General features: G+C 38.5%; 1 protein-coding gene across 5 annotated transcripts in view; it reads right to left on the bottom strand.

Annotated features, from left to right (window-relative positions):
- The window catches only part of pcdh9 (protocadherin 9), a 228,933-nt gene that overhangs the window by 155,253 nt on the left and 61,049 nt on the right, over positions 1-12,631 (bottom strand). For 3 of the 5 annotated variants that reach the window (XM_074614634.1, XM_074614637.1, XM_074614639.1), the window contains exon 3: positions 9,932-10,033. The exons of the other annotated variants lie outside the window; for them this stretch is intronic. In XM_074614634.1, the coding sequence (XP_074470735.1) occupies positions 9,932-10,033 (102 nt within the window). The remainder of the gene's footprint in view (positions 1-9,931; positions 10,034-12,631) is intronic. 5 annotated transcript variants of the gene reach the window in all.

The raw sequence follows: 12,631 nt of genomic DNA, 5'->3' as shown, positions 1-12,631 counted from the left end.
ATTATTTATAGTAATTGCTGAATGTAAACAAATTTAGCTTTCCCAAGGAAAAACTTCTTGGCATGATTTCAGTTCTTTTAGCTAGCTTGTGCTTTGCCATAACAACAAATTACTATAGTGTTTCTCATCATGAATAGAGTATCAGTGCTTAAGAAGCAGGAAGGCTGACTAAAGCATAGGAATGTACTGTATATGGATGCAATAGCATTTGGAGTTTTAGAAAAGAGCAGAACCGGTTTCATATAAAGTAATATCACCCCTGGCCTTTCCTCTTCTCTCTGGTTTTATCACATATTTCCACTCTGCGACATAGTCTCAGGAAAACACACACAATGACAACTGCAGCTCTCTTAGGATCACTGTTGAATCTCACCTTAACGTTTTCCCGTCAACAGAGGCTGTAAAACATGCAGCGGTTTCCAAATCTGAACAAAAAGGCTTTGTTGCAGAAAATAACATTCCTGTACAAAGGCTACCGCGGACTAGAATGGCGATTTCTTTTATTTGATTCACAGAAGGCTATTCACAATGTTGAACATAAGCTTGTTGCATGCTGCGAGGCAATATTCATTCTCAAAGAGAGTCCTTAGTTTTAATAAAAAAAAAAAAATCAAAAGAAACATTTTCTGAAAGATCCACAGTTCTAAATACAGAAATAGCATGTGGTGATCTGTTTTCTTTTACCTAAATGCTTCAAAATGATTTCAATTAGCTGTTTGTTTTTCTAAATAATCGCAGTCATTGTGAAAGGTCAACTAGATGACTTCTGAAAATAAAGTATAACCAAAACAAAATCTGTAACTACTTCTGGTTCTGAAAGACTCATATCCCAACAGACATGAATAAAACTCCTCAATAGCAGGAAAACATGTCAAATCGAAGCCCTATGACTAATACTGGCACCCCATGGGTCGATCCGTAGCAAGATGCATCATGCATTTGGTGCCAAAATTAGATGTGTGATAAAGCAAATATGGCCCTTTAGCATTTGAAACTTTAACCTTAAATTATGTTAAACACTAGAAAACAGTTCCATAATGCATAAGCTGTTCTTCTTTCAAACTGACACCGTCATACAGGTATCATGTTTAGTTTATTACATGATAATGCCCTTGTTAGGCCAAACGTTTGAAACACAGAATCATAGTTTGAGTTCTTTATGTTGCAAATTTTTTGTCAAAAATATAACAGCAGTGGAAAATTGATGCTAGAAGAAGAATGTAAAGAGTTGTAGCTCTTTCAATGCTGTGTAGTTTACAAATCATATCTTAGGAAGAAGTATTACTGGCTATTGTATTTCTAAACCCCCTAATGTCTCCTTTGTCGTCTCAGCTCATACCCAAATATGATTTAGCACTCAGAGGTCCAAATACTGTCAACATTAATAGCTGTAAATGTCTGTAGCATTTTAGCTAATGTGATTTTCCGGCTTGGTCAATAAGTACATTTTAGAAAGTAATGCATTTACCCTGTATGTGTAAACCACGTAAGAGTATTCATCATTGGCTTAACTTCAGCCTCCACAGTGACACCTACAGAACAAGGATTGTTTTTGACAACATGCCTAATGTCACCTTGGAATGGTAGAAGCTCGCAAAACTGCAACGTTACTGTGTGAATACTGATTGTGAAATGATGCATCACTTTTGAAGGTCAAAATTTTCAGTAATCAGTAATCGCTCAAGACAAGTAAAACCACATACATGCTGTTTCATCACAGAGCAATGAGATGTTCCCTCTAAACAGTGCGAATAAAAGTGTCTAGTAGTGGTGGCCATTTACTTTCCTTCCCATTATTTTTTTTGATTTTTTTCAGTGACATTATCTAACATTCAATTCAAATTGTCATTAAAATGTCTGTAATCAAAGCTGATTAAACTTGCAAGCACCCTGGACAACGTGCATCTTAGAAAGTTGTACCTTCTCTCTGTTAGCTCAGATGGTACTCCTGTCTCTCTCCACTCCCTAATCTTAACTTGGTTCAGGATAGGGGTGTCACGATATACCCAGCAGGCCATTTGTTAATTTCTAACAGTGGGACGGACCCGGTTTGTTTCGTTCCCCTCCCTGTCACAATTACAAATCCGTCTGCTACTTCAGCACCACGGACAGCGCCACGGATTTACACAGCACAGTAAGAGACACGTCTGGGATGCTTCTGAAAAATGCTGCGGCGCATCTCATGGAATCACAAGCATTGATTGACCATATGACCATAGATTCTAACTTACACAAACCTCAGTCAGATAAAGGATCAATGAGTCAGGCAGACTAGACCAACATATTCAAAACAACCACTCTGCCCCTGCACTCTCTCTGCTACTAGGGAGGGATGGGGGGGTCAGGTGAACAAGGGGGATGCATTTTGTTCACTTTGCTAACAAGGGGGATGGCATCTCCCCTCATCCCCCCTCAAATCACTTACTGAATATACCGGTGTTGACCGTGACATTTAAAAATTAAATATTGATATCATGTTAATAATACACATATGATAATATTATCTTAAATAATGTTATATACACAATTATGGTTACAGACTCTCTCTTTACCTCCTTACACTTGTATTATCAGTGTAATTCATTTACTAAAAAAAGAGACAAAACACACACTAAACAAATGTGATTGATAGCATTATTCATTTTGTTTCTCAACTTTTGTATAGAATCTGCAATAATATCATTATCGGGAATTATTTTGGTCACAACAATTGGGCAGTGAAAATCTGATATTGTGACAGCCCTATTCAGAGTTTTCTCCAAACCCAAATACCTGCTTTACAGTTCTGAAATTGTGGAGTCTTAATAATTGTTGTTAGGTTCAATTTCAAGCATAACACAATGTTGATTAATCAGCAACTTGTCAAAAACAAGAATGTGCACACCTAAATGACACACCCGATGCTATCAAGCTAGCATAGACCACACTACTAAAATAAATATCTTTCTAAATTGCCATTGTAATCTTATTGGATATGGTGAATTAAAAAAAGGGAAGTCCATGTATCACAGTTGATACAGAAAACCCTCGTGGGCATACATCTTGGATTGTTTTGGATTCCCCGCACGCCAATATTGCAATACATTTGGAAACTCCAGTGTTCCAGACTCTGGTAATAAATATACACGGCAGTATATATATTGATCTATATGAGTCCAGGGACCACAGAGTGAAAAACTCCCAATAAATCAGTTGGTCACATGTAGTCTACAAGGTGACTTTTCCCAGTTTCTTAATGTCGGCTATTCATCCTGCCGCAAAACAACTACTCTGGAGGACACAATTTGTTGTGTGTTGTGACTAGTTTACATGATGAACTCAAGCATCCATTGCAATCCACAAGATTAAACAATTAATAAAAGGAAGGTGTCTGTGACTGCTCAACAGTCAGCCCAGAGGTTCACCAACCATGGGAGGGCGTCATTTCCGCCAGCTGTGCCTTTTCACGTTAGCTCTTGCCACTTTCCCAACCCCTCCCTCACCATGCAACTCCCTCATGCACTCCGAATGACAGAGGAAAGGAAATTATCGAACACCAATACAATGAAGCTGTCTGGTAACTTAATAGGGCTGCTGAGTAGGGGCACTGTGGCCATCTTGCTTTGAGGCGATAATGAGAGTCATCATTCCCTCTTGGGCTGGAAGAAAGAGGCCTCCTCTGTGGTGATGGTGTGTGTGTTTTTTGTGTGTGTGTGTGTGTGTATGTATATGTGTGTGTGCTCACATGTGTTTGTCTTCGAGCTTCTTTAGTCCGGTGAGGCCCAATAAGCAAACAGCACAGTGCTTTAACGAAGCCACAGAGATCTCCCGTTGAAGAGAGAGATCTCTGAGAAATACTGTTCATTAAATCAAGCTAAAGTCCAAATATTGACTTCAGGGAGACACAAAACAAAGACTGTCCCATATATCACATTACAGGTCCCTCAACCATTTATATGTTGGGGGAATAGACAAGAAAGATCTCTCACAGCAAAGATAAAAGTCGCATTTGTTAATGAAACTCAACATGAATTCTGATCTAATAAGAGGAGCCGCAATGACGTATTTGCAGAAGTGACGATGTGCTATGTTATCACTGGACTGGTAATAAAAGGATATGTTTTTCTTGTTTATTTAAATCACCAGTGGGGTTTTCCATTTGATGAAATTGCACAAATTCAGGAAAAATGTCTCCAAGCAGCTTCACATTAAAGGGGGTCCTAAGGGATACCATCTGAAATATTTACAGGGTGAACTACTGCATCTGTTAATGAACATTCTGTTGTATTGTATTAGGACATCAGTTTGTCAACACTCTATGTAGATCAGGCTGGTAGTGGTTATACATTACGGTATGACTGTGCAGTGCTTGCTTTCACTTTGTGAACCAGTATAAGGTAAGCTGTAAGTTTAACATAGTTAAACATGACCACAGGAGAGTGTGTGATTGTGTAGAGTGGCAGAGAATATGGTAGGCAGAGGTCAAAAGGCAGTATTCAAGTATTCAAAGTTGGCTAGGGTTGGGCGATGTTTACTGAATTGGCATATGTGACGATGTCCACAGTGAAACGTCATGATGGACGATGATATCATTGTTCGGGGGTTGAGGGGTCATCTAATACTACTATAAAAGGTACTATAATTTTAACTGATCGAACTGTGATGATGTGTTCAAATTCAAAATTGATATTAATTAATTAATATTCAGACATCTTGCTCCCTAGTCATGTAGAAGGTAACATACAAATTGTGAATTGCTCGCAAGATTGTCATGGTTAGGCATTGACCTCCAATAGTTAAGGTTAGGCATTGACCCCCATTAGTTAAGGATAGGCATTGACCTCCAACAGTTAAGGTTAGGCATTGACCTCCAATAGTTAAGGTAAGGCATTGACCTCCAATAGTTAAGGACAGGCATTGACCTCCAATAGTAAAGGTTTGGCATTGACCTCTAATAGTTAAGGTTTGGCATTGACCTCCAATGGTTAAGGTTTGGCATTGACCTCCAACAGTTAAGGTTAGGCATTGACCTCAAATAGTTAAGGATAGGCATTGACCTCCAATAGTTAAGGTTAGGCATTGACCTCCAATAGTTAAGGTAAGGCATTGACCTCCAATAGTTAAGGATAGGCATTGACCTCCAATAGTAAAGGACAGGCATTGACCTCTAATAGTTAAGGTTTGGCATTGACCTCCAATGGTTAAGGTTTGGCATTGACCTCCAACAGTTAAGGTTAGGCATTGACCTCAAATAGTTAAGGTTAGGCATTGACCTCCAGTAGTTAAGGATAGGCATTGACCTCCAATAGTAAAGGTTAGACATTGACCTCTAATAGTTAAGGTTATGCATTGACCTCAACTAGTTAAGGTTAGGCATTGACCACCAATGGTAAAGGTTAGGCATTGACCTCTAATAGTTAAGGTTATGCATTGACCTCCACTAGTTAAGGTTAGGCATTGACCTCCAACAGTTAAGGTTAGGCATTGACCTCCAATAGTTAAGGTTAAGCATCAACCTCCAATATTTAAAGTTAGACATTGACCTCCAATAGTTAAGGCTAGGCATTGACCTCCAATAGTTAAGGTTATGCATTAACCTCCAATAGTTAAGGATAGGCATTGACCTCCAATAGTAAAGGATAGGCATTGACCTCTAATAGTTAAGGTTTGGCATTGACCTCCAATAGTTAAGGTTAGGCATTTACCTCCAGTAGTTAAGGATAGGCATTGACCTCAACTAGTTAAGGTTAGGCATTGACCTCCAATGGTAAAGGTTAGGCATTGACCTCTAATAGTTAAGGTTAAGCATTGACCTCCACTAGTTAAGGTTAGGCATTGACCTCCAATAGTAAAGGTTAGGCATTGACCTCCAATAGTAAAGGTTAGGCATTGACCTCTAATAATTAAGGTTATGCATTGACCTCAACTAGTTAAGGTTAGGCATTGACCTCCAATGGTAAAGGTTAGGCATTGACCTCTAATAGTTAAGGTTTGGCATTGACCTCCAATAGTTAAGGTTAGGCATTTACCTCCAGTAGTTAAGGATAGGCATTGACCTCAACTAGTTAAGGTTAGGCATTGACCTCCAATGGTAAAGGTTAAGCATTGACCTCCACTAGTTAAGGTTATGCATTGACCTCCAATAGTTAAGGTAAGGCATTGACCTCCAATAGTTAAGGTAAGGCATTGACCTCCAATAGTTAAGGACAGGCATTGACCTCCAATAGTAAAGGTTAGGCATTGACCTCCAGCAGTTAAGGTTTGGCATTGACCTCCAATGGTTAAGGTTTGGCATTGACCTCCAACCGTTAAGGTTAGGCATTGACCTCAAATAGTTAAGGATAGGCATTGACCTCCAATAGTTAAGGTTAGGCATTGACCTCCAATAGTTAAGGTAAGGCATTGACCTCCAATAGTTAAGGATAGGCATTGACCTCCAATAGTAAAGGACAGGCATTGACCTCTAATAGTTAAGGTTTGGCATTGACCTCCAATGGTTAAGGTTTGGCATTGACCTCCAACAGTTAAGGTTAGGCATTGACCTCAAATAGTTAAGGTTAGGCATTGACCTCCAGTAGTTAAGGATAGGCATTGACCTCCAATAGTAAAGGTTAGACATTGACCTCTAATAGTTAAGGTTATGCATTGACCTCAACTAGTTAAGGTTAGGCATTGACCACCAATGGTAAAGGTTAGGCATTGACCTCTAATAGTTAAGGTTATGCATTGACCTCCACTAGTTAAGGTTAGGCATTGACCTCCAACAGTTAAGGTTAGGCATTGACCTCCAATAGTTAAGGATAGGCATTGACCTCCAATAGTAAAGGATAGGCATTGACCTCTAATAGTTAAGGTTTGGCATTGACCTCCAATAGTTAAGGTTAGGCATTTACCTCCAGTAGTTAAGGTTATGCATTAACCTCCAATAATTAAAGTTAGGCACTGACCTCCAATGGTTAAGGTTAGTCATTGACTTCCAATAGTAAAGGTTAGGCAATGGCCTCCAATAGTTAAGGATAGGCATTGACCTCCAATAGTAAAGGATAGGCATTGACCTCTAATAGTTAAGGTTTGGCATTGACCTCCAATAGTTAAGGTTAGGCATTTACCTCCAGTAGTTAAGGATAGGCATTGACCTCCAATAGTAAAGGTTAGGCATTGACCTCTAATAGTTAAGGTTATGCATTGACCTCAACTAGTTAAGGTTAGGCATTGACCTCCAATGGTAAAGGTTAGGCATTGACCTCTAATAGTTAAGGTTATGCATTGACCTCCACTAGTTAAGGTTAGGCATTGACCTCCAATAGTAAAGGTTAGGCATTGACCTCCAATAGTAAAGGTTAGGCATTGACCTCCAATAGTAAAGGTTAGGCATTGACCTCTAATAATTAAGGTTATGCATTGACCTCAACTAGTTAAGGTTAGGCATTGACCTCCAATGGTAAAGGTTAGGCATTGACCTCTAATAGTTAAGGTTATGCATTGACCTCCACTAGTTAAGGTTAGGCATTGACCTCCAACAGTTAAGGTTATACATTGACCTCCACCACTAGTTAAGGTTATGCATTGACCTCCACTAGTTAAGGTTATGCATTGACCTCCAACAGTTAAGGTTAGGCATTGACCTCCAATAGTTAAGGTTAAGCATCAACCTCCAATATTTAAAGTTAGACATTGACCTCCAATAGTTAAGGTTAGGCACTGACCTCCAATAGTTAAAGTTAGGCATTGACCTCTAATAGTTAAGGTTAGACATTGACCTCCAATAGTTAAGGTTAGGCATTGACCTCCAATAGTTAAGGTTAGGCATTGACCTCCAATAGTTAAGGCTAGGCATTAACCTCTAATAGTTAAGGTTAGTCATTGACTTCCAATAGTAAAGGTTAGGCATTGACCTCCAATAGTTAAAGTTAGGCATTGACCTCTAATAGTTAAGGTTATGCATTAACATCCAATAATTAAGGTTAGGCACTGACCTCCAATAGTTAAGGTTAGTCATTGACTTCCAATAGTAAAGGTTAGGCATTGACCTCCAATAGTTAAGGTTAGTCATTGACTTCCAATAGTAAAGGCTAGGCATTGACCTCCAATAGTTAAGGTTATGCATTAACCTCCAATAATTAAGGTTAGGCACTGACCTCCAATAGTTAAGGTTAGTCATTGACTTCCAATAGTAAAGGTTAGGCATTGACCTCCAACAGTTAAGGTTAGGCATTGACCTCTAATAGTTAAGGTTATGCATTAACATCCAATAATTAAGGTTAGGCACTGACCTCCAATAGTTAAGGTTAGTCATTGACTTCCAATAGTAAAGGCTAGGCATTGACCTCCAATAGTTAAGGTTATGCATTAACCTCCAATAATTAAGGTTAGGCACTGACCTCCAATAGTTAAGGTTAGTCATTGACTTCCAATAGTAAAGGTTAGGCATTGACCTCCAACAGTTAAGGTTAGGCATTGACCTCAAATGGCCTCGTGAGAGTTTTTGCAAGTTTTCGCAATTTGAGTGTTACCTTCTAGACACGACCGTGCTCTAGCTGCATGTCTGTATTATATATTATATTATATAGCCAGACCTATCTCCACAGCTCTGTGTCAGTGCTAAAGAAAGGTCTAGGTCCACACATTATCTTTCTGGTATGGGGGGATAAAAAATGCTCTGGCTTGTTTGTATTTCTTTATATTATATATTATATATTATAGTATAAGCCTAGTATAGAGTCAACTAAATTGATCAAATCATGTGGGCAAAAAACCTGCTACAGGAGCCATTATGAATATAAGGATGTCTGTCATCTTATCAATCGTGCCGTTCTTTCTCCTGAGGTGAGTGTGTTCTATAGACTCTCTCTCTCTCTCTCTATCTCTCTCTCTCTCTCTCTATGTCTCTCTCTCTCTCTCTCTGGCATTGGAGTATTTCTCTAGTCTGTTGATCCCACCCCAAGGGAGTTTGGGTAGGAGGGACCTCACTTCCCTGTGTTTGCATTGTGTCTAATACCTCTGTCTTGTTAGCTTTTCCCTTTTGCTGATGGTGGACCCAAGGGAGCACAACAGGTGATGAATGTTTAATGTAGAGAAATCGGAGACTACAACTAATGAGAATGCAACTGCAAGACAATGGTTTGTAAAAAAATGTGTTATAAAACAGTTTTCTGTCCTTTAGTCTTTATAAAAAAAAAACACATATATCAAGTCGACACAATGCCCTTACACAATGTCAAATGGACTGATCAATAATTTGTAAGCTATATTTGCATTTTTAAATATAATTTATACATTTTGAAGCTAGAATAAACATGAGTGGTTCAGAATATTTGCCCTTATTTGTTATGTATATTACAATCACTCACAGTTGTAGTTCACACATCAATAACATGAGGGCAGCAGCAATGTAAAACATGCTTGAATGCAGAATGTGGTGAGACTCATAGTTTACAAGAAACCATCCCCATGTTGATAGACTGTAGTTGATAACAGAGAGTAAAAAAAACTGACATCATTAAGATTCACCAACACAAGCAAACCTCCTCCAACCCCCAGATGACTATCAAGCACTGTGTTTTCTAAGCATGGAGGTAATGAGACAAATACGTATTACTCAAGTAAAAATGGCATGAATATTAGCATCGCATTAGGCCCTGAATTTAATGATGTTGTAAGTACAATGTGTCACAGTAACTAAGAGGCAAAATATACTTTGTATAGGGAAGAAGGAGAAGATATGAACTCGGTTTCAATGCAGTGTCTCTTACAGAAGCATGCCTAAGCGTGGATGGACTCATGAATGAGAAAATGATACTGAATCAAATCATAATTGAGCTTAACATGCCAATGCGTGGGATGGTGAAGTAAAATTGCTGTACAACATAATTTGAGTTTATTAAAAGTAATGGCTTGCGTTAAGTGAATCTATGGTGATCGCTTAGTGAGAAAAGGGACCATCAGTACTCACTAAAGGGGTGCAAGGGGTCCAATATTCAGGGTTCAGCTCGGCTCGCGGACGGAGGTCCAGATATTCAGGGTTCAGTTCAGTTCGGGCACGTGTTAATGTTCCCTTCATGGAAGATTGAAAAAAAAGTCTGTTAGAATTGCTACCTTTGGTTTGTTTGTCATTTATGCAAATAGTTGTGGATGAGCTTATCAGTTTTAAAAGCTCACAAACCCAATATATTTCACTCCGGTGCAAAGAACAGTAAACATATTGTAATGTAAAATGCTTTAAATACTTTGTATTAACCAATTTTACTGCCCTCAAATGAGCTTGTATTGTCTTTTCATTGAATAAAGATATACCATTAGCAAAAAAATCATTATCTATAATGACTATTCACAGTAGAGCAATTAAATAAAAGGCCAATTCAACATTCCACATCAAATTTCCAACAAGAATTCCTGTAAAATGAAGAGCAAATTATAGTCCAAATGAGGTTAGAATCTAGTTTTCCATTCCTGAGGCCCCGTGGCCCAAATGACAGGCCAGTGGAATAGACTGAATCTGCTGGGCCCCATGAGGTCTATGATGTATACTGTAATTATCTGCTGATTCTCAAAATGGCTGTGTGTAATGAGGCTATGCAGCATGAAGCCCCAGGCATAAATCACTGTCTTTAACTGACTTCCAGATGACCAACAACAACACAGAGCAGAAGCAGAGAGAAAGGAGGGAATGGGTTATCTGGGCGGCAGCACTATATAGCATCCAACTTGTACTCCTTATCAGCAGAGGCCATATTGTTAGCCAAACTCGCTTCCTTAAGACAGTTTTCCGTCTCCCAAAAATAGTCAACTGACTTGCATTTATTCTCAGTTATTTATCCGTTGTACTGCTTGGCTACCAATATATTAACTGCTCGCAGCTTTATTTAGCTATGCAACACAGGTGGAGAATTTTTATTGATGCAGTGTTAGGCTCGGCTATGTTGAATGGCAACATGCCAGTCAATCTGTCAGACTGTCTGCTGTCATTGGCATGAAACTGTTTCCATCGTCTGACTCACACACACAAACATAAACAAATAAACAGCTACCACCCCCACCACAACACACACATTCTGAATATGAAGACGAATATAAGTGCATACAGGTTAACAGTTATGTAGGAATACTGGACCATATACAGAATTGGTAGGATGATAACATACTGTACAATTCAACCAGATACAATAGTATCATCTCTTGTCTCCACAAAAAAAATAATATAATAAATAATGCTGCCCGGTCACATGAAAAGGCATGTGAATGACATAATAATGCTCAAGGCAAAAGCATGTAATAAGAACGCTGTAACTGCAATGTAATGACATAGAATAAAAGGGGAAAAAGACCACTTATGGCAGACGGGAGGGAAGGTTCATGGGTCCAACAAACACAGGACTTTCAATCTGGAAACCGATGCTCGAAACTGGTGTTTTGTTACATATTTTCCGTAGTGCTGTTACGTTGTTTCCTTGCGTATTTTATTTAGGTTACGTACTTATTTTAAGCCCAATCATGAAATTTTTCCGAAACCTAACAAAGTGAGTGTTTTTTTTGCCCCCTGCTGATACTGCACGTTATTACACGTGTTTAATATACACACATTGGCAAGGCAAAACATGACACTGACAGGCTATCCTCTGGTGGACAGAAGGGTCTATTACACACTTTGGCATGATATTGGGTTAAATAATGAGGAAAATTTTGTTTATATAAAAAACATATATTATATTATATTAAAAAATAGTTTTGTTCAAATAGTGCAATATTCATAAAGTGGGTTATGTGTACTATGGCAGGCATGGTAACTATTACTATTACTGTACCATACTTTTTTGTTCAAAAAAATTATAGAAGTTAGTTTTGTTAAGAATTTTGATTAGGTCGGAAATCCAAACAGCCCACCATTGAGTAAATTTGTTTTTTGAAGATACAATTGGACACAGTGACAAAAATGTTGAAAGTATGTTTAAGCTCTGTGTCCTATTCAGGATGCTGTCAATCTAACATTCTATACCTAATATGTGCTAAGACAACTTTTCTCGCAATAGTTTCACAAATTCTTCCAATTATTGGCAAAAGCTGAGGGAAATAGGTCAAAGAGAGGTAGAGCAATACTCCGAACCTTTATGTCATTATGCATCTTCTTAATATATTCCACTTGTCTGTCACTCTAATTAATGGCAGTACATCTCCATAACCCGCTCAGAATGTGAGATTATTTATTAGTACCTAGCCATTTATCACCAGTGGGATAAGTGACAGAGAGAGGGGAAGTGAGAGTTGGCAACATTATAATTGATCATTTTTCAGTCCGCAATGTCAGAGTGATCCTGGTAAATCCTGGGTTGCAATGTGTAATACTGTCAGCGCTGACAACAAAAATAAGGTGCATGAATTAAACAGGTTATTGAGATTGATTGAGTGCTGGCAGTGACATGAGGTTTCAGTAACTTTCCATTAGCTAAAATGGCAAAAGCAGAACATTTGGGACTGAAATGTTGCAGCGAAAGATAAACAGATAATTAAAGTTATGGTAGCACAAAGAAAAAGGAGTCTACTCTTGATATGTTCTGCTTTCTGTTTTGTAGTGCGCCCATCTTTCCTCATCATTTACCTGGAATTAAAATTAAAATTGTACTTCATTTGAGCTGTCAGGCAACTAAATGTTTTAAAG

This window comes from Sebastes fasciatus, chromosome 2 (assembly GCF_043250625.1).
Source record: "Sebastes fasciatus isolate fSebFas1 chromosome 2, fSebFas1.pri, whole genome shotgun sequence".
NCBI lineage: Eukaryota > Metazoa > Chordata > Actinopteri > Perciformes > Sebastidae > Sebastes > Sebastes fasciatus.
Note: the sequence above shows the minus strand (reverse complement) of the source record. Positions and strands in the feature narration are given on the sequence as shown.